Here is a 20,564-nt window from a genome sequence, read left to right as displayed (position 1 = left end):
AAAAGTCACGATTTGGATTCATTGTTTTAATCTTTACAAAATAGTTTGTGTACTTTTGTGCAAAAGTAAATAACTTAATGATGGACAAAGATTTGGTTCTTTAGAAGAAAGATGGTGACTTTTGTTTTGCTTATCTACAAGGCAGCTGCAGCCCGGTCCCTGTTGTGACCTGCATACGAAAACGAACTCCCTCATAGTCACTTTTCTCGTAAACAGCCAAAATCATAAAGATTAGTCAGGCTTCCCTTATGTGAAACTGAAAGTCCGGAAAAGTCTGGAAAACGAAGTGCTAACGGTAAAGTTTACGTAAAAATAAGGGACGAAACGGTGCATTTCATTGTTTCAGAGCTTTGATGGTTTTTCTACCTTTACCTAAAGGGCACCAACAACAGACACAAACCATTGTGATAAGTTATCATTACCTGAATAAATAATAAAATTATGCATTTTTGTTTTTGCTGCTGAGCGTTTCACAGGTTTAATTTAAAGGCTGGAGCAGTCAGAGGGAGAAAAAAGTTTTAATGGGTGCGAACGAGATACTAAAGTTTCTACACGTATTTGTTCCATCAGAGTAACGGATTAGGGTCGATACTAGGAGTGTAAGAAAATATCGATATGGCAATATATTGTGATTTTCCAGCGATATTACATCAATATTCAAAAGCAGCGTATTGAATTTTTGGAAGAATTTACATACAAACGTGCATATTTTCCTTTCTTTTGGTGCAATTCAAACGCCGACCACTAGTTGGCAGCCGTGTGTGGTGGGTTTTGTTTCTACCATTGAAATGTAAATCCCTCTGTTATGGTTCAGAGTCTTCATGTTAAACATGTTAAGTACCCGTTTGGACTGTTTATTGAATTTTCCTACAATAAATTCAGTCTAAAAAACTCTAGTAACGTCTGTCTGAATGTATGGTGATATATAATTATATCGTCTCCCCAGAATTTCACCAATACACATCCCTAGTCGTTACTCTGATGAAGATCAAGTGTCGAAGCGATAGTGTCTCGTTCACTCGTTAAAGCGGAACTCCTCCATGCTTGTGTGATTTGTGGAGATAAAACATCAACTTTGCAAAGCAAAGGGAGTCAGTGGTAGAGTTGCATCATTGTTAGCCAGCCAGAGGCGAGATGTCCAAATATAGACCCTTTTACTGTTTGTAAACAATATGACGTCAGCGAGAATGCGCGCGCAGCTTGGCAACAGAGAATGGCGTTGTGTCAGGCTCTATCAAGCTACGCTGCGGGGTTATCACCGGCAAATGAATGTTATATTATTAAACTCACTTTAACGAATGGCAACAGACTCCCGGATCCCTGTGGCATTACGGAATGGGTGGAAGATGTAGGTGCGTGGCCTGATATATATACGTTTTTAGTGGAGAGGCCCAGTAAGTACACACGTGAGAAGCTACGGGCATACAAATGGTTAGATGCATGCAACTATGTTGTCTGTGGCCACGTACAGAAAGTAAAATATCACCACATAGACTCTGAGTTTTGCGTCTTGAAGGCAGAAGTCCTTCCTAGCCAAAGACAAGGACACAAGACTGCTGTGTACGAGGCTTGGGTCATAGTAAACAAACCAGAGAACTACGTCTTCACAGCCAACTGTACCTGCATGGCAGGGTGAGTATAGCATAGGTTTCTGTTTTTTAGCGTGCTCAGAGTACATTCGTGTTAATTTTAGAGAAACACAGTTTATACTACTATGCAGTCCAACATTACCTGTCCATCTTTGCATGGGGGTTTGGACTTCGCTTTGTGTACGTAACCACAGAAGGCACAAAATCAGGACTCGAGGAGTCCAATGACACCTCGCCTGTAAATAAATAGACTGCTTAAAAGCAAACCATCAAACGCAACTTAGTTTATTTAATAGAACACACGTTAACCAGCTTTCTGGTGTAATCTTAGTACATAATTACCTTACCTGATATAAAATGGGCGCTACAAACTCGAGCATTTCGGATCGTGTTTTCAGTCCAGTTTTCATCAACCCTTTTGATGGCCGGCAGCCACAGACGCCTCCGATTTTGTTGAAATGGATTTGCTCCCTTCGGAATTCTGTAAAGTTTCAGTCCACTGCTTGAAGAGAAGCGATTCTGGCATCCATACACGCAACAACCCAACATTTTTATGTGCTCAGAACTTCAAAACAAAGGGTTTAAAACGCTGTTTCAGTATCGAGTGTGAATGAGGAAGCCTTCACTCTTGTTGCCAGGCTGCGCGCGCAACTTTTGATGACGTAGGTAGTAAAAGGGTCTATTAGGAAAAAGACTATATCCTGTCGTCTGAAGCTACATTCTCCTCTAGCTGAATTCTCCATGCTGATGCAGGTGCACCGGAGCTTTTTTTCCCCCCAGAGTACGACTTACAGGGCCTTCATTCCCACTATAGACCACGGCAAATGTGTTAAAAATACGAGTGATGGACCTCTTTAAAACATTTAAAAAACATTTGATGCACAAATAGATGATTAATATTTTCCCTTCATGTCCTGATGTTTCTAGCCTACCTTTAATTTTTCACAGGCACCCCGTCTCCTTGTGAGCCCAACGAGTTTAAATGTAAAAACGGTCGCTGTGCCCTGAAGCTCTGGCGCTGTGATGGAGATAACGACTGTGAAGATAACTCTGATGAATTAAACTGCCGTAAGTCTTCACCTCCATCCTGAACATGAGCCAAAATGCCGAACCGTCTTCATCCACCAAAAATTGGACACATTACTTTTATTAATGAGACGGACATTGAGACGGACCTGCTTTTAAATGAGTTTCTGTCCACGAGTGTTAAAAAAGTTCTTTGATTAGTTTGTTTTTCATCTCTAAAGCCACAAAAGGCCCAGGTGAAAGGTGTGGTCCTGAGCAGTTTGAATGCCAGGTGGATCACACCTGCATCCCGGCTAGTTACCAGTGTGATGAAGAGTCCGACTGCTCCGACCGCTCCGACGAGATCGGCTGCAGTAAGTCACCACGTTCCATTTCTCTGCATTTCCATTCTCCCACTCTTCTGTGACTGGTTTTCTTTGGAGCCAGTCTCTCGTCACACAGCTGAGATGCAGAGCTCCGCTCGGACTGTTTAGAGGGAATGTTCTGGAGCAGATGACCGAAGGGCTACATTTTAGTCCCAGCCCAGATGTTTTCCGTACAGTTATGTGTGATTAAGACAACTTTGTTGTCTTCTTGACAGCCCCTCCCTCTGTGACAAGCCCACCAGAGGAGTCGGTTCAGGCAGCGCGGGGGTCGACGGTGACGTTCACCTGTCAGGCCGTTGGAGTTCCGACGCCCATCATCACCTGGAGGCTCAACTGGGGACACATTCCTCCCAGTGGCAGGTGAGCTTCATGATACATCTCCACATCTTTGAATATTACTCATCAGTGCTCCTAATAAAGATAAAAATGTTTTCATTTCCACTTGGCAGATTTTGTTTGGGCGTCATGTTTGTGTCGAATGAAAGTTGTTTTGTCTTCCTGCAGCGATCTGCGACGATGATTTCATTTTCACGTTTCTCAGCTGACAGTCGTGCCGTAGAAACCCAGCCCCCTCTACTGCAACGTTTCACTGCTGACTCCGTGTTTCTCAGCTTGTGATTTTAATTACAGAGAAATTCGCTGTGCGTTCCAACTCCGATGGCTGCGGTTGCAGGCTGCTCACGTTCAGAGTGCCCTGCCGTGTGCAGTTAGATGATTACAGAGGAATTCAGAAGATTTTAGAATTGCAGACTGTACAAATAATCACAGATAAAGTTCTTCCTTAGCTCACTGGCTTTGTTTGCTTTGTTTCTTTACTCAGGTTTACGATGACCAGTAAGAACGGCCGTGGGACTCTGATTATTCGTGATGTAAAGGAGTCGGACCAGGGAGCGTACACCTGTGAGGCCATCAATGCTAAAGGCCTGGTGTTTGGGATCCCTGATGGAGTTCTAACTCTCACGTCAAATCCAAACCCAGGTGCACTCTGAGGGAGCGGTTTTGACAGCAAACATTAGGGCGAGAACAGAATTGACTCTTCTCATTTGTCTTTAGGAATCTGCCCCAATGGTTTCTTCAGTGTGGACGGACGCTGCGTCTCCTGCTTCTGCGCCGGCGTCTCCACAAGCTGCAAGAGTACCGGGCGCTACCGCAACCAGATCAGCCTGCGCTTCACCGACGAGGACGACTACAAAGGCACTGAAGCTTTTAACGCACAAACACACACACCATGGCACCTGTAGCGCTGGCTATGTTCAGAGAATGACACAAATGTTGGTTTCCACAAAGTTCCCTGCTTCACTTGTTTTTATCTGGGGTGGGGTCAGGGTGTTGCTGAAGTATTTCAAAACGTTCAAAGGCTTTTATTGACACTTACATGTATTAGATTAGATATGAAATTCGACATGTGCAGTGTCGGTCCTTCTTTTTAAAGGCTACGCTAGTTCACCATGTCGGTTACCTTCTGGTCTAAATACTTAATGATGGCCGCGCATCCTTCTTAGTTATTTGACTTTGTAGGTTGTAGTGATTTGTTTGGGTTGGGAAGTTTCCTAGATAAGGACCTAAAATGTTGATGTTTTATTCCCGATCCACTTGATCATGCTGGAAAAGACATTATTACTGTATCACTAAACAGTTGGGCGGGTTGTGGCGTTCCTCTGGGAGGATGTTTAGGTACCTTTCTTTAAGGTTGGTTTATGCTTGATGCGTCCGCGAGGTCCGCACGGCTCCGCGCGGCAAAATTGCATCATTTTAACAACCACGCCCCTCCACCACGCCTCCACATGGCCCAAACTTTCCGCACCGCGCACCTAGGAAATTTTCTAACCACGCGGACGGTCGAACACGGAAAAACATGGCGGACTGGCAAGAACTAGTTATGGCAGAGTTCGTAAATACAGACATTTGTACGATTCAGCTCTCAAAGATCGCCGTGATCAACATGTAGTTAATAATTCTTGGAGAGAAATAGCTCGCACTGTCGGAAAAGACGAGGACGCTGTTAAACATGCTGGAATGCCATGTTGTAAACAGTAATTTTTACTTCTATGGTGTAGTGTTGGATGCATGCCGTAGAGCTCCATGCTGCCCCCTACAGGTTGGGAGAATATTGGCTCACCGCAGAGACAAGCCGCATGAACCATAAACGCTGCGAGTTGTGAAGCGCGTTCCATCCGCGAGCCGCATCACCAAGCGGAAAGTAAATGCGTCAAGCATAAACCAAGCAAGGGTCTTTATCCCAGTCCTGAACAGTTGAATCTCTGGACCTTTAGCAGGATAGAGGTCCGTCCGTGTGGAAAGAAGTGGCTCATTTGTTTCCCGTCTTGACACCTGGCGGCCCTCCAAATGTCTTCCCATAGTTATGCTGGGTATCCTCTCACACCTGTCTGCTGCCATTGTGGAGAAAGTTCTGCTCTGGTGGATCCCAAACTTTAGGAGACAGTCTGCACGGGACTATTTTGGGCACCTGAAAGCTTAAAGTGGACATGAAGATGTCAAAGAGAGTTGTAATTGCCTGTACTTCATGGGATCACCTTTCCTACAATTCTGGAGTTTATGCAAACTGTCTGAACTGCAATTTTTTAATAACTATTATTTGTGCCATTCTCTTGACTTTATGCAACAGCTTAGCAAGTTTTTCTTGTCCTTACATTTGAATCTGAAGTGGGTTATCTTTTGTTTTTCTTTTTGTAGGAGTAAACGTCTCCTACCCTTTCAGACCTGGCACTCCTCCTCTCTCCTCCACTCAGCTCCTCATTAACCCCGAGATGGGGGAGTTTCAGCTTGTTGACTTGTCTCGCCGTTTCCTCAACCTGGAATCCTACTGGACCTTACCTGGCCAGTTCCTGGGCAACAAGGTATATCTAGTTACAATTACTGGCTGTGCTTTAAGACCCATAATGACTTTATAGCTGAGAATATTTCCATCTCCTTTTAGATCGATTCTTATGGAGGATCTCTGAAGTACAAGGTGCGATACATCCTGGCGCGTGGTCTGTCAGAGCCGGTGGTCAGGCCCAACGTGATCCTGGTTGGAAACGGACGCAGACTTGTGTATCTCAGGGAGCCCCAGGGCACCCCACCAAATGTGGTCAACCATAAAGTGATCCGCTTCACAGAAGTAAGGCTCCAGGTGAAACAAGTGAAGTTATAGAAGAACAAAGTCCACAACATTTGCTGCCTAATGTTTCAGGACCAGTGGCAGATGTCCAACGGGCAGCCTGTGAGCCGCGAGGAGCTGATGATGACGCTGGCCAACCTGGAGAGCATCAGCATCCGCACCATCTACGACAACCACATGGTCAGCGTGGCGCTCAGTGACATTGTCATGGATACCACCTCTGTGGAGTTCACCACTCTGGATCGGGCTAAGAATGTGGAAGAATGCAGGCAAGAATCATTTAAAAAAGAATCGATCTGTTATGTAAACAAAGGTTGCTCCCATTCCACGTGTTTTGAGTTCAAATGAACAGCATCATAACATAATATGAAATGACAGTAGTCTTAAATCCAGGGACTGATTTTTGATGCAGTATTCTTGCCAAATATCATCACGGCGTCTAATGGGCTCGACACACGGGAGGCGACAAAAGACCGCGATCAGCGAAATTTGTCGCTTTTATTACCTGGCACACGGGAGGCGATCCGCGCCAGCGGCCAGCGGCAAAGCCGTCTATGCATTCTGTTCCATGGCGAAATCGAAACTTCCGTCATTTTGCTTGGCTGTGTCAGGTTACTTCTGATTTTACTATATAAACATAATAATAATCAACTTCTCCTCCATGTTTGCTCGGAGATGTATGGAGCATGCTGTCCGCTCATTGGTCAGTTAATGAAACCTCCGTTGATTGGTCCTCGTCCGAGCGACAGCGATGAAAAGTTGAAAATGTTTCAACTTTCTGGGATCGCGTCGCTGGGTCGCCTGTGCACGACACGTGCACGAGCGCAAAATTTCACACGCACGTTTTTTGCGTTTCGCTTGGTAGGAGGGAGACCCGCGATTATCGCTTTGTCGCGCATGTCTCATTGAAAATGAATGGAGGAGAGGCGATGTCGCCTTCCGTGTGTCGAGCCCATAACTCCTCTCAGTTTTGCTTCTCCTCCAACAGCTGTTCTTTCTCTATGACACGAAGAAGGTTTACAGGCTGTGATGTTGAAACTTGGTTTAGAAATGGTTGGATCGTCACTTTGGACGATGATGCTCATGTTCTCGTTTCCAGATGTCCTTCTGGATACACGGGCCTGTCTTGTGAAATGTGTTCCTCTGGTTTTGAGCGAGTCCCTGGTGGTTCTTACCTTGGCACTTGTGCTGGGTGTAACTGTAATGGACACGCAACGGCCTGCGACCCCATCAGTGGACACTGCCTGGTAATTACCAAATAGATGATGAGAGAGTAAATAATTTTATTATGATTAATATCACATCATTTTCACAAAAGAGGTTTAATCATTCCGGTGGGTGCATGAGGCAGGAAACTGTTTTAACTTCATAATCTGGATAAAACATGCAAAAGCTTATTTGAATAGTTGGTTGTCATGCATAGAACATATCAGGTTCTAAACTGGCTGAGGCAGTCTCACCTTGTGAGAGAACACACACACACACACACACATGGACAAACCAGCGCTGCTATAAAAGCAGCGAAGAGCTGCCAGAGAAGCCTGGATATCCAAATAGAGTAAGTGTGAAACAAAACTTTATCTGTAGCACTGCTGCTTGTCAGTGAGTCTCTACTTTCTGCATAAGAATTCAACCCTCAGGAAAAAAGGAAGTGTGCGTCCTTCAGCAGGCATGACAAAATAAGAGAACGCTTACAAAACAGGAAGTCAAAAGAACAAGAGTTTATTGTTTTTTTCATTCGCTTAAGATCAAAGTAAGAATTTGCATTTAAAAAAAAGATCATTGGTGTGTCTCCTCCACGACAGAGCTGCCAGCACAACACCGAAGGTCCTCAGTGTAACAAGTGTCGACCCGGTTTCTTTGGCGACCCGAGTCGAGGTCGTTATGATGACTGCAAGCCATGCCCCTGCCCATACAGCGAGTCCTTACGACGGTGAGACGGCGCCTCCCTAACCTCACAAACATAAAAACATCCAAGAAAAAGAAGTGGGATTGAGATGCAGACTGCATCACAAAAACTCACAATGATTCCAAGATTTGGCTGAAATACAAACTCAGTCATTTGTTACATTTTTTTTATTTAATGCACCACCTCCTTATCTTTTTTGCCCCTTTTGCTGCTTTTGTTTCCTGTTTTAGGTTTTCTGACACCTGCTTCCTGGGTTTTGACCAACAGCCAACATGTGACGCCTGCAGGCCTGGGTACACAGGGAGAAGATGTGAAAAGTGAGGACACTAATGTTGTAACTCAGCTGCAGCTGGTTTAGATCTTTACACTAATTACAGTGGGGCAAAAAAGTATTTAGTCAGCCACCGATTGTGCAAGTTCCCCCCCTTAAAATCATGACAGAGGTCAGTAATTTTCATCATAGGTACACTTCAACTGTGAGACACAGAATGTGAAAAAAAAATCCATTCCTCCATGCAGATCTTCTTGAGAGCAGTGATGTTTTGGGGCTGTTGCCGAGCAACACGGACTTTCAACTCCCTCCACAGATTTTCTATGGGGTTGAGGTCTGGAGACTGGCTAGGCCACTCCAGGACTTTCAAATGCTTCTTACGGAGCCACTCCTTTGTTGCCCGGGTGGTGTGTTTGGGATCATTGTTGTGTTGGAAGACCCAGCCACGTTTCATCTTCAAAGCTCTCACTGATGGAAGAAGGTTTTGGCTCAGAATCTCACGATACATGGCCCCATTCATTCTGTCCTTAACACGGATCAGTCGTCCTGTCCCCTTAGCAGAAAAACAGCCCCAAAGCATGATGTTCCCACCCCCATGCTTCACAGTAGGTATGGTGTTCTTGGGATGCAACTCAGTATTCTTCTTCCTCCAAACACGACGAGTTGAGTTTATACCAAAAAGTTCTACTTTGGTTTCATCTGACCACATGACATTCTCCCAATCCTCTGCTGTATCATCCATGTGCTCTCTGGCAAACTTCAGACGGGCCTGGACATGCACTGGCTTCAGCAGCGGAACACGTCTGGCACTGCAGGATTTGATTCCCTGCCGTTGTAGTGTGTTACTGATGGTGACCTTTGTTACTGTGGTCCCAGCTCTCCGCAGGTCATTCACCAGGTCCCCCCGTGTGGTTCTGGGATTCTTGCTCACCGTTCTCATGATCATTTTGACCCCACGGGATGAGATCTTGCGTGGAGCCCCAGATCGAGGGAGATTATCAGTGGTCTTGTATGTCTTCCATTTTCTGATAATTGCTCCCACAGTTGATTTTTCCACACCAGGCTGCTTGCCTATTGTAGATTCACTCTTCCCAGTCTGGTGCAGGTCTACAATTCTTTTCCTGGTGTCCCTCGAAAGCTCTTTGGTCTTGGCCATAGTGGAGTTTGGAGTCTGACTGTTTGAGGCTGTGGACAGGTGTCTTTTATACAGATAATGAGTTCAAACAGGTGCCATTAATACAGGTAACGAGTGGAGGACAGAAAAGCTTCTTAAAGAAGACGTTACAGGTCTGTGAGAGCCAGAGATTTTCCTTGTTTGAAGTGACCAAATACTTATTTTCTACCCTGATTTACAAATAAATTCTTTAAAAATCCTGCCATGTGAATTCATGGATTTTTTTTCACATTCTGTCTCTCACAGTTGAAGTGTACCTATGATGTAAATTACTGACCTCTGTCATCATTTTAAGTGGGAAAACTTGCACAATCGGTGGCTGACTAAATACTTTTTTGCCCCACTGTATGATGATGGTGTGGTATGAGATGTGTCAGATAAAATAACTGATCAGTATCAGGTGTATAAATATTATCATGCAGAGGCGTCAGGGATTTGGGGAAATTAGGATTTTATGCATATGTTTTTCTCCTCAGGCCACCAGAATGAAATGTGTTTAGATCAGGTTGGAGACCTGTGCGCTTAACCAATATTAATAAGATACAAAAGGCTGAAAGTTTGTAGAATTTAAACTGTGATGAAGAACAATGATTCAACCTGACCCCTGTAAATGCATTTAGTCATTAGGTGTGTGGTTGTGTTTCAGGTGTGCCCCTGGTTACCAGGGTAACCCACTCCTGCCTAATGGAAGATGCACTCCTACAGGTGAGTTTTTTTTATGTTTATTACAAAAGTTACAGACACGGAACAATGAACAGAGGCAGCTTCTGTAACCGTGAGAGTGTGTAATTATTACCAGGGTTGCATTACAGTAGGATGTGATCATGGCTCAAGTATGCAGCATGGCTGGAACACTCCCAGGTGCTCCCCTCTCCTCATGTGTCATCCTGTCTCCACTGCCCTCTTCCTGCAGAAAGCTCCAGTTGTGATAACAGAGGAACCATCAGCTCCAGCAGTAGGCCCTGCAGCTGCAAGGTGCAGATGTGTTTTCTTTACGTCTTCCGCTGTCGTTCATTACAAGAGGACTGGCAGGCGTGTCGTACAGATGGATTACATATGTGCATGTTTTGTTGTCGTGTGTACGTTGCAGAACAACGTGGCAGGCTCTCAGTGTGACGAATGCAAGCCGGGATTCTTCCACCTATCTGACTCCAACCCTGAAGGCTGCATGCGCTGTTTCTGCATGGGGGTCACCAAAGAGTGTGCCAGCTCGTCCTGGAGCAGAGAACAGGTGGGGTGATCTTTTCAGATGTCTGGTGTTTGCTCAGTCAGGATGAGTTATTTCAAGTGATTTCAGTAAAACCTTTTTGTTTGCGCCTCTTAGGTGAGAGGAGGAACCGACGGGCGCCTCTTCTCTCTCACCGACAGCACCAACACTCAAACGATCTCTGAAGGAATCTCCCAGAGAGGCTCTGAAGTGGTCTACCGGCCCTTCCCAAGTGGTCCCAGCACCGTCTTCTACTGGGTGCTGCCTGAGAGCTTCACAGGGGACAAAGTGAGAGAACAAAACAACAAAGTAGCTCATGAAATGAGAAAAAAGTTGTACTGAAGTTAAGACACCTTGGCTGCATGGTGATAGCACTGCTGCCTTGCAACAACAAGGTCATGGGCTCAAATCCCGGCAGTGGCCTTTCTGTGGAGTTAGCATGTTCCACTCATGCTTGTGTGGCTTTCATCCACATGCTCCAGTTTCCTCCCACAGACCAAAAACATGCATGCTTACGTTAATAACCGTCTCTTTGGATAAAAGCACTTGCTAAATGAGTGACAGCAACATTTTGTCCCACACACATCGTGGACTTTTCTGATTAGGATTATTAATCTTCATTTGTTCTTAAAACCGTAGCAAGTAAAAAAAAACACGAAGCAATGTAAGCAGACGCGCCTGTTTATGAAAATGTCCGCTTGAGTTGTATACAGAGACAGATCTGTTTTGAGTTCAGCCAGGCATCAGCGCTTTAGTTCAGGATGTGTGTTAGCTCCTCAGCGCTGACTTTCTTTGGTAAATTATGAATATATGTTAAAATTATAACCCCAGTTAAAGTGCATAGTATGTTCAGTATGACAGCAAGCCTTTTTTGAACCATACGACACAGCTGAGCTCATCAGGAGGACCTTCCCTCTCCACCTTTCCCTCCACCAGGTGACTGCGTATGGTGGCGAGCTTCTCTACACGGTGAGGTTTGAACCGTATCAGCGCTCTGCGGTGACTGACGGTCATCCAGACGTGGTTCTCCAAGGGAACAACATTTTCCTGGAGCACTACACCAAGACGAAGCCCCTCCCTCGGTTGTCTCAAACGATCTCTGTGACTTTCAGAGAGGTGAGCTTCGGTTTGTTGGTCTAATGTTGCAACCTGAACGTGAATCTTCAGCCGGTGTCAGTTCGTTTTACCGTTGATGTTGTGTGTGTTAGTCGGAGTGGCGTCGTGCTGACGGGCAACCGTGCACTCGTGAGCATCTGCTGATGGCACTAGCTGACATCTCGGTCTTCATGATCAGGGCCACGTACGCAGACAACATGGCTGAAACCAGGTATCGTTGAAAAACCTCCCGTCTTTCGCATTTTCACGAATAACTCAAGCAAACGAAGCATTTATCCCGTTTTCTTGTGTCGTAGTATCTCGGACATCAAGATGGATGTTGCTGTTCCTCAGTCCTCTGATAGCAAACCTGCTCTGGAGGTGGAAGAGTGTGCCTGTCCCCAGGGCTACAGAGGACCATCCTGCCAGGTAATTACAAATACCTTCCCCTGACTACTGGGGTGTAACAATACATCATCAGGAACCTTTTCTTTCTCTGTTTTGGGATTAAAGGTCAAGAGAGAGGTTCATTAGTTATCTGCACTTATCTGTGAAACATGGCAGAGGCCCTGTCATGGTTTGAGGCAGAAGTTTAGCCCCTGGTGGGGATCTGAAGTTTGTTCAGAGTTTAATAATAATAATAATACATTTTATTTCAAGCGCCTTTCAAAACTCTCAAGGTCACTGTACAGGACAAAATATAACAAGCAAGCAATACAAACAACAAGAAATAAATGCTAAAAGTAATTCCCAAAGGTAGAGTCGGAGCAGTGTGATGGATAATAGACTAAAAAGAGTAGATGGAAGGAGGACAGTTACAGTGAGTAAGCCAGGTGGAACATGTGAGTTTTGAGGTGAGACTTGAAGGTTGAGAAGGAGTTTATATTGCGGAGGTCAGGCGGTAGAGTGTTCCAGAGTTTTTGAGCTGAGCGGCTGAAAGCTCTGGCTCCCGTAGTACTAAGACGAGTGCGAGGAACAGACAGAGAAGGTGAAGATGATGATCGGAGAGAGCGAGTGGGAGTGACAATGTGGAGGAGATCAGAAAGATATGGGGGAGCGAGATTATGGATGGCTTTAAAGGCATGAAGAAGTATCTTGTAGTCAATTCTGTATTTGACAGGGAGCCAGTGAAGTTGTTGCAGGACAGGGGGGGTTTGAACCAACATCTAAAACCATCTAAAAAATGAGACATCAATAGGAAAGATGATGTCAGAGAAGAGTTCAGGTTGAGTTTAAGGATGAAGCCGGTCACATCCAACAAGTGTGTTTAAAGAGCAAGTCACCCCTTACAAGAAACTTACTTCACTCCCACTTCATGTTTGAAAAATGCAACACATGCTGTTGCTTGGCAGACCGAGAGGGCGGAGCCGCTAACAAATACACACACACAGAGGCTCACAGTGGCATTATGACATCATAATGTACCAGATGACATCATAGCATACCTCTTAGCCAATAGCGGTGGCAGATTTAAATTCCAATACAATGCAGAATTTTTCCCTGACGACGGCGCAACACTGACAGTTTTAGGCAGAATATTTGAATTTTAACCAAGATGCACTGAACTGCCAAATTATTGACTACACGTGTCTGCAGCACGATTAGACACACATTTATATAGTTTATCAGCAAAAAAATAGTGATTTGGGGGTGACTTGCTCTTTAAACTTGTTAGAATAACAGCAAAAATCAATATCTTTGTAATTATATGAGAGGTAACTCCAGCATCAGCATCTGGTGTTGCTCTCCCATTGTATTAAAAGGTTGCCTATACATTTAGCCTGTCATCCTATATGTGTGAATGTATAGTCTGGCCACGACCCACAGACAGAGCTCAGTCATGGGGCGGAATCTACGGTTGTCTTTCAAGCGGTCTCCGCATGCTATTGGACAACAAGCAATGTGAGGCACTCACCGCTACGGATGCCAGTCAATGGGGCAGTCCACCATATGCTGTTGTAGAAGACATAAATACATCATTTTTCTAAATAAAGGACTTAAGTACCTCTATCTGCTCTTGACTCTCAGTAAAGCCCAAGTGTAAATAGTCCAAAGTTGATGCCAAATCTGTTTCAAACGAGCCAACGCCATCTTAGTTGTTCCGCTCCGTCACATCATCCCGCCCACCAAACCAATAGAGCGCTGTGATTGGTGTAACATAAGATTGTTTTGGGCCAATGGTTAACCTGCTAAGGCTCCAATGGAGCGTGGCCAGACCGACCTGCAGAGCAGTCTTATAGCTCCTTACCATCGCCAGGTATGGAACGGTCTGGTTATTTTTGGACCAGTGTGTTCTGGAATTTTCAGGCGAGCTTTTTGATCGCAGTTTGGGCCATCATGTTGGCAGGCGGGGTTAAACGAACCGCCATGCGCAATTTTCCAAGTCGTGCAACTATTCGGTATTTCTGCGCTGCAATAAATGGTCTACAGAGCTAAAGACAAAAACAAAATGCTTACCACAGCTTCCACATGTGACTCACTAAGTCCAGAAGCCTGCCTCGCCGCCTTGGCGTGTAGCAACTCCGTGTATTTCTCCCATCAGAAAAAAAAAATCCGCTCCGGCTGTTTCTGTCCTTAACTATTAACTATCAGGCTTTAATTTCTTCATCTTGGCCCGACACTGAGCCGACATCCGCTTTGATCCTTCGGCTGCCATCCGCTGAGAAAAAAACTACCAGTCCGTCTAGCTCAGGGGTGTCAAACATGCGGCCCGCGGGCCGGATCCGGCCCGCAAGCGGGTTAAATCCGGCCCGCGAGATGGTTGTGTAAACTTTATTTTCATACTTTACAGTGTAGAGTGAAAATAAATGTATCTTTGTGAGCAAGTTTTCTCTGTAATGAGTATAAATAAAACAAAGCTGCGCTCAAGGCTCACACAAGAACTTGAATCCCATCCTGAAGATGGCCGCCACTCAGGATGTAACTCCTGATATTGATGTGCTGGTGAAAGCTAAAAGATGTAAAGTAAAATGAGTCAAATATACTTTAAGTGCTGCATGAAACTGATCTAGCCATGTGATCTGTAAGCTCTTTGGAATCACTAAGGAATGTTTTTTTATTTGTTGATTTTTTTATTTTTTCAAATTTTCAAGTACACTTCAGGTGTTGTACTTGTACTACACTGTCCTCAGGCCCCAGCCTCGTTTTATATTGACTGTATTAAAACAAAGAAAACAATCTGAAGTTTTTTTTTTTAAATTTACCGGTCCGGCCCACCTGGGACTAGATTTCCCTCAATGTGGCCTCTGAGCTAAAATGAGTTTGACACCCCTGGTCTAGCTCCTCCTGTGGACTTTCACGACAACGGTGGGAAATGAATGGAGCTCTAAAGGTGACCAAAACTTGCTGCTACTTGCAGGCATTTTTTCCACATTCATGTACAACTAACGAAAATACAAACAACGCAACTTTGTTTGTCTTTCTTTTTGCAAATAGTGATGTATTTCTGTCAACCAATCAGTGGACTGTATTGTTGCTCCACCCTAATTGTGCCGCTCTAGAAATTTCTGGACCTACAACAAAAGGGAGCCAAAAAAATCCTGTGAATGGCGCTGTCCGGGTAGGTTGGCTGGACCGGTTTTACAATCGGAACAGAAAAATTAGCGACCTGATCCTTCCCATTCCATGCCAGTTTGGGCGATGGAAAAAGCCTTAACTACGTTCTGTCTAGATTTCTAAGCTACCATGCAATTTAATTCTACTTCAGATTAACTACACAAAAGTAACATTGGAGCTGCATTTGTGCTCACATCTCTATGTGTCAGGACTTGAAACAACAGATTCTGCTGTGACACAAAACATGTCTGTCTTACTCATGTTTACACGATCCTAAAAGTATCATGAGTCATTAGATTTCAGCAATTACATAGTTAAGATCTTATAAAATCCAGGCAGGGCGTTGGATGTTTATCCAAAATGAATAAAGCGATTCGGGGAGGGTTGGGTTTTTGTGCTATAATTTAGAAGATCTGATGGTCACAAAACAATGAAAACCACATCAGAGGCAGAATTTAAGGATAATATCTTTGGGGTTGCTCCTCGTTTCAACTCAGAGCTTCAGGCAGAATGCTGGGCAGGTTTTCACTTCATCTATCGTTGATGGCTGATCAATGTGCAGTTATTAAAATTAAAGAACAGTTTGGAAACAGCGAGATGGCGGAACAGTCCCAGATGTGCCCGAGCTTGCTGTATATAAATCTGTTTTCCATTAGTTGTTGTTGATAATTGCAGAGTCTGCAGGCTGCAGTGGAACAAAGACGTGTTTCTGTTTGTTATCACAGCTGAGGAGTGTTTCCTTGCTGTTTGTTGCAGGAGTGTGATGAAGGCTACACACGGACCACTGGTCTCTACCTGGGCACGTGTGAGAGGTGTGACTGTAACGGTCACGCCAGCAGCTGTGACCCGGAGACCGGCAGGTGTCTGGTAGGTGCTGTAGTCCTCTTCCTCTCTGTGACCTCTTCATCAGGGCCAAACCTGCTTTGATCTCTGCCCAGGAATGTGCTAATGATTTCTTGGCTCATCCCAGCATGTGAAAGCACGAGTGCTGTGCTCTGTTGTTCCAAAGGATCTCACCTTCTCTTCCTGTGTTCGTGTCTTCTGAAGCAATGTCTTCATAACACTGCTGGACCGAAATGTGAGCGCTGCCTGCCTGGTTTCTATGGAGACCCTCTGAGGGGGGGACCTCAGGCCTGTCAGCCCTGCCCCTGTCCTGGCACATCTCCCAACAACCAGTGAGTTTATACCATCAACTCTTTTATATTTGGGCCTTTTTAAAAAAAAATAATTAAATATTGTATGTGCAGTGGTGACAAAAGATTTAGAGAATGACACAAACACCTGGATGAACTTTAGAATGTTTATAAGAGAGATCAAAAGTCTTTCTTTGCAGTGAAAAGCACCCAATCCCCCCACAGAACAACCAACGCCACTGTGGATCAGATAGAAAAACCTGCGGACATCATTTGGAGATCACTTCCTAACACAATTGATGATGATAAATTACCCGCACTTGTATAGCGCCTTTCAGAGTCAGAGGACTCCAAAGCTCTTTACACTACTGTGTATCATTCATCCATTCACACACTGATGGTGATGAGCTACATTGTAGCCACAGCTGCCCTGGGGCACACTCGCTGCCGAGCACAGGCGCCACCGGTCCCTCCGACCACCACCAGCAAGCAAAGTGGGTTAAGTGTCTTGCCCAACAGCAGAATTCTCTGTCCGGAGCCAGGATCAAACCTTCCGATTACTGGACAACCGGCTCTACCTGTTGAGTAGCTGCTCCTTCTTCCAAATGAGTGTTGGACAGGATGAGACTTGAGTGCTTTGCAAAGCAGACTGAATGCTTTGAGATATCTTCTGGTGACCCTGGTTCCCTATAATGAAACATATGTGGTCATCACTGCTTTACATAAAAATGGCTTCTCACACTGCTGATGATATTGCACCTTAATCAGCCATTTTGTTAGGCTTCTCCATTAGAGAAGTTCAGTTGTTGTTCAGAAGGCATCAGGATTTGAGAAAGTCCAGTAAGCACAAGAACATTCTCCTAGAGTTGATTCAAGCACAGGGTCAGTATACTGCCAGCGGAGACCTTAGGCTTTCGTGGGACAGCTTGTTGCCAAGAGAAGCCAATTCTTTTCTAAAACAACTACAGGTAGGTCAAGACATTGCACTGCTGAGGCCTGGGGTAAAGTCATTCCGAATGATGAATCCCCTTAGTTTAGCCTTAGAGCAGTCATGAATAAATATGGTACCTAAACATCATCCCAGAGGAACTCCTCCAACCACTCAGAAACAGTTTGGTGATGAACAACGTCTTCTCCAGCATGATGAGGCGCCAGGCCTTAAGGCTAAAGTCAAAACTATGTGGATCAGGGAACCAAACATCAGTATGTTGGGTCCCGTTTCAGGAAACTTTCCAGACCTCAATCCCAATAAAAATAATAACTCACAAATTATAACTCCAAACAATGATGAGGAACTATGTGCTGCATCAGTCAGGATCTGGACCAGACGTTGATTATCAGTATGCCAGGCTGAACTACAGAGGTCCAGATAAAGACGAACCAACGCTATAGACCAGGGCTATTCAATTCCGGGGCTCGAGGGCCGTAATCCAGCACATTTTAGTTTTAATTCTGCTTCAACACACCTTATTTCAATCAGCAGGTGATTAACAGACTTCTGCAGATCCTGATGAGCTGCTGCACAGGTGACTCAACCACTGAATCTAGCATGTTGGGCCAGAGAAACCTCTACAACTTGCTGGATACCGGCCCTCGAGGCCCAAACTTGAATAGCCCTGCTATAGACTAAATTAGTCCTGATGCCCAACAAAAGTTAAAGTTAAAAGTCCCATTAGTTGTCACACACACAGGTGTGTGTGCGAAATTTATTCTCCGCATTTGACCCATCCCCTGGGGGAGCGGTGAGCTGCAGACAAGCCACGCTCGGGAACTATTTGGTGGTTTAAGCCCCCAATCCAATCCCTTAATGCTGAGTGCCAAGCAGGGAGGCATTGGGTCCCATTTTTTCAAAGTCTTTGGTATGACCCAAAAGCATTTGAAGCCAGTGAAATGCTTCTAAATGTACTTCAGTGACCCTAGAAATGTATATGTGGGATTGAGGGTGGGAGGAGGGAGATGTGGGAGGGGTGGGAAACCGACAGCCACCTGTTTGTTTTTAATATTGCAAAGCGCTTTGAGCTGCATTTGTATGAAAAGCGCTTCATAAAAATGTTTTGATAAGATTTAAAAAGTGTGAGACAGCAAACATTGAGCACAGTAAAGTGGATTCAGTCTCAGTGCTTTTGTCCGCAGTTGGTCAGTCATGCAGTTAGACTAAACAGTGTTCACTGCTAAAAGATCCTCCAGGAATATGTTATTCTCTCTTCGTTTAGGTTCTCCTCAACCTGCTATCGGGGCGCCGACGGAGAGCCAGTCTGTGACAAGTGCCCACCTGGATTCGCTGGCGGGCGCTGTGAAAGGTATGCTGCACGTTCTCATTGTTTTCTGCCTGTCCTTCCCCCTCAGTCCTCTTGATTCTCTCTGGGGCTCGCTGGCTGGCCGGCAGTAAGGTTAGGAGGTGCTGACATTAGCGCCCACTGGCTTCCTTCACACAAAGAGTTTGGGCATGTCTGCAGCCTGTATTGCCCTCGTTTTGTTTTTCAACTTGGCATTTGGAGCGGATTTGTCTCGGAGTATAAACGAGAAATGCAGTTTTCTGCCACTGAGTCTTTTATGCAAACCTGTGCTGTTTTCGTATGTCCACTGGTTGTGTGTAGGCTTGTCATGGTGTGAATATTTAACCTCACGGTTATTGTGACCAAAGTTATCACGGTTTTCGAAATTATGGCAGTATTTTTTTTAAATGTGTTACATTTTCAGACAACTAAATAAACCCTCAATATCAGGAAAATATTGTCCTGAGTTTGTCTAAATATAGCCTAAAATTTTATTTAGTAATTATGTTGTTTTTCTGTTTACATTTTACCCCTTTTAGTCTTTAAAACACCAACATTTGCACATAACTTCATTTTTTGTCTGTTTGATGACGTCATTTTAAAAATATGAGATCAGATGATACTCTAGTAGCCTTCTGATGAAATACTTTTTTACCCTTACTTAAGTAATTTATTAGACAGCTACTTTTACTTGAGTAAAAGGTGTTCCAAGTAGTGCTGCTCGTACATGAGTACAGTTGTTGGCTACTCTACCCAGCCCCACCTATGGATCAGGGGCGCCCAAACTGTTTCCTCAGTGGGACAAAATAAAGATCTATATCTCCCACTCGTATTTATTATTTTATGATGTGTTGTTGGTCGTTTTGAGGCTATTACATGTACTAAATAGCGCCAGAAACCTAGCCAGCCAACCCCATGCATTGTTAAATTGATAATAATGAAGAGAGAGACCAACTCTTATCTGCCTCCTGGGAGCCCAGTAATGCATAACGTCATTTCAATATGGGGGTGCCCGCGGCACTGTTTATATGCTGGCAGTGGGTGCAGCGGCTGCACTATAGGGCGACTCATTGCATCCTCTCTCAACCCAAAGTCCTCACATCACGCATTTCAGCTAAAGTTAACGTGCCTTGCATTGACTGTAGAGTTTTGGGTGATGGTGAGGCAGATGTCATGAGATTGGAAGCGTTGCTGCCTGTCGCAGACACTTTTTTCCTGCACATGCTGCAAACAGGATAACCGACTTCTATCAACTGTCCCTCGGCATTCTTCAAATATCCCAAATATGCCCGTACTTCTGACTTTGTCATCTTTGAGGGCTGATAGATGTCCTGAGTGCTGCCATCTCCTCCTTTGGCCATTATTTCAGCTTGAAGAGCGTTTTGGTTGTAAACTAAAAAGTGTGCATGTGCGGCAGCTTCAGCAGATGCACACTTTTGTAGTTTACGGTGGCTTGTAAGGGTCACCGCGCCTACAGCGCAACCACAGTAATCCACCGAGATTTAAAAAAAAAAAAAAGACGTTATTGTTATTGTCAACATTTTTATCGGGATTTACCGCTACACCACTTACCGCGACATCCCCAGGTGTGTGTAATTCTGTTTTGTTGCATTAGAAGAATGTGCGATTATATTTTGTTTGACTGGAAAATGTATTAAGTCTTTCAAAATAAGAGCCCTTTGGTGACATTAAGGACAATTTAGCCCAAGGAGACGAGTTTGGCTGTGTGTTATGCTTTCTTCTGTTGTCTTTCAGAAGATACTTTCTGCTCCAGCTTTGCTCCTAGTTGAATCAAAATGTGTTAATTCTATCTGCACAGAGGCCACATGTACTCTAGCTTTGG

General features: G+C 44.7%; 1 protein-coding gene across 5 annotated transcripts in view; it reads left to right on the top strand.

Moving 5' to 3' along the window:
• hspg2 (heparan sulfate proteoglycan 2) overlaps positions 1-20,564 on the top strand; it is a 169,979-nt gene that overhangs the window by 84,268 nt on the left and 65,147 nt on the right. For all 5 annotated transcript variants that reach the window (XM_070544796.1, XM_070544795.1, XM_070544797.1 and 2 more), the window contains 21 exons: positions 2,538-2,657; positions 2,837-2,968; positions 3,196-3,340; positions 3,801-3,958; positions 4,034-4,174; positions 5,675-5,838; positions 5,919-6,101; positions 6,174-6,370; positions 7,201-7,348; positions 7,907-8,034; positions 8,241-8,327; positions 10,102-10,160; positions 10,369-10,430; positions 10,546-10,686; positions 10,780-10,950; positions 11,599-11,778; positions 11,871-11,989; positions 12,075-12,186; positions 16,069-16,179; positions 16,360-16,487; positions 18,659-18,745. In XM_070544796.1, coding sequence (XP_070400897.1) covers positions 2,538-2,657; positions 2,837-2,968; positions 3,196-3,340; positions 3,801-3,958; positions 4,034-4,174; positions 5,675-5,838; positions 5,919-6,101; positions 6,174-6,370; positions 7,201-7,348; positions 7,907-8,034; positions 8,241-8,327; positions 10,102-10,160; positions 10,369-10,430; positions 10,546-10,686; positions 10,780-10,950; positions 11,599-11,778; positions 11,871-11,989; positions 12,075-12,186; positions 16,069-16,179; positions 16,360-16,487; positions 18,659-18,745 — 2,773 coding nt within the window. The remainder of the gene's footprint in view (positions 1-2,537; positions 2,658-2,836; positions 2,969-3,195; positions 3,341-3,800; positions 3,959-4,033; positions 4,175-5,674; positions 5,839-5,918; positions 6,102-6,173; positions 6,371-7,200; positions 7,349-7,906; positions 8,035-8,240; positions 8,328-10,101; positions 10,161-10,368; positions 10,431-10,545; positions 10,687-10,779; positions 10,951-11,598; positions 11,779-11,870; positions 11,990-12,074; positions 12,187-16,068; positions 16,180-16,359; positions 16,488-18,658; positions 18,746-20,564) is intronic.

This window comes from Nothobranchius furzeri, chromosome 15 (assembly GCF_043380555.1).
Source record: "Nothobranchius furzeri strain GRZ-AD chromosome 15, NfurGRZ-RIMD1, whole genome shotgun sequence".
Taxonomy (NCBI): Eukaryota; Metazoa; Chordata; class Actinopteri; order Cyprinodontiformes; family Nothobranchiidae; genus Nothobranchius; species Nothobranchius furzeri.
Note: the sequence above shows the minus strand (reverse complement) of the source record. Positions and strands in the feature narration are given on the sequence as shown.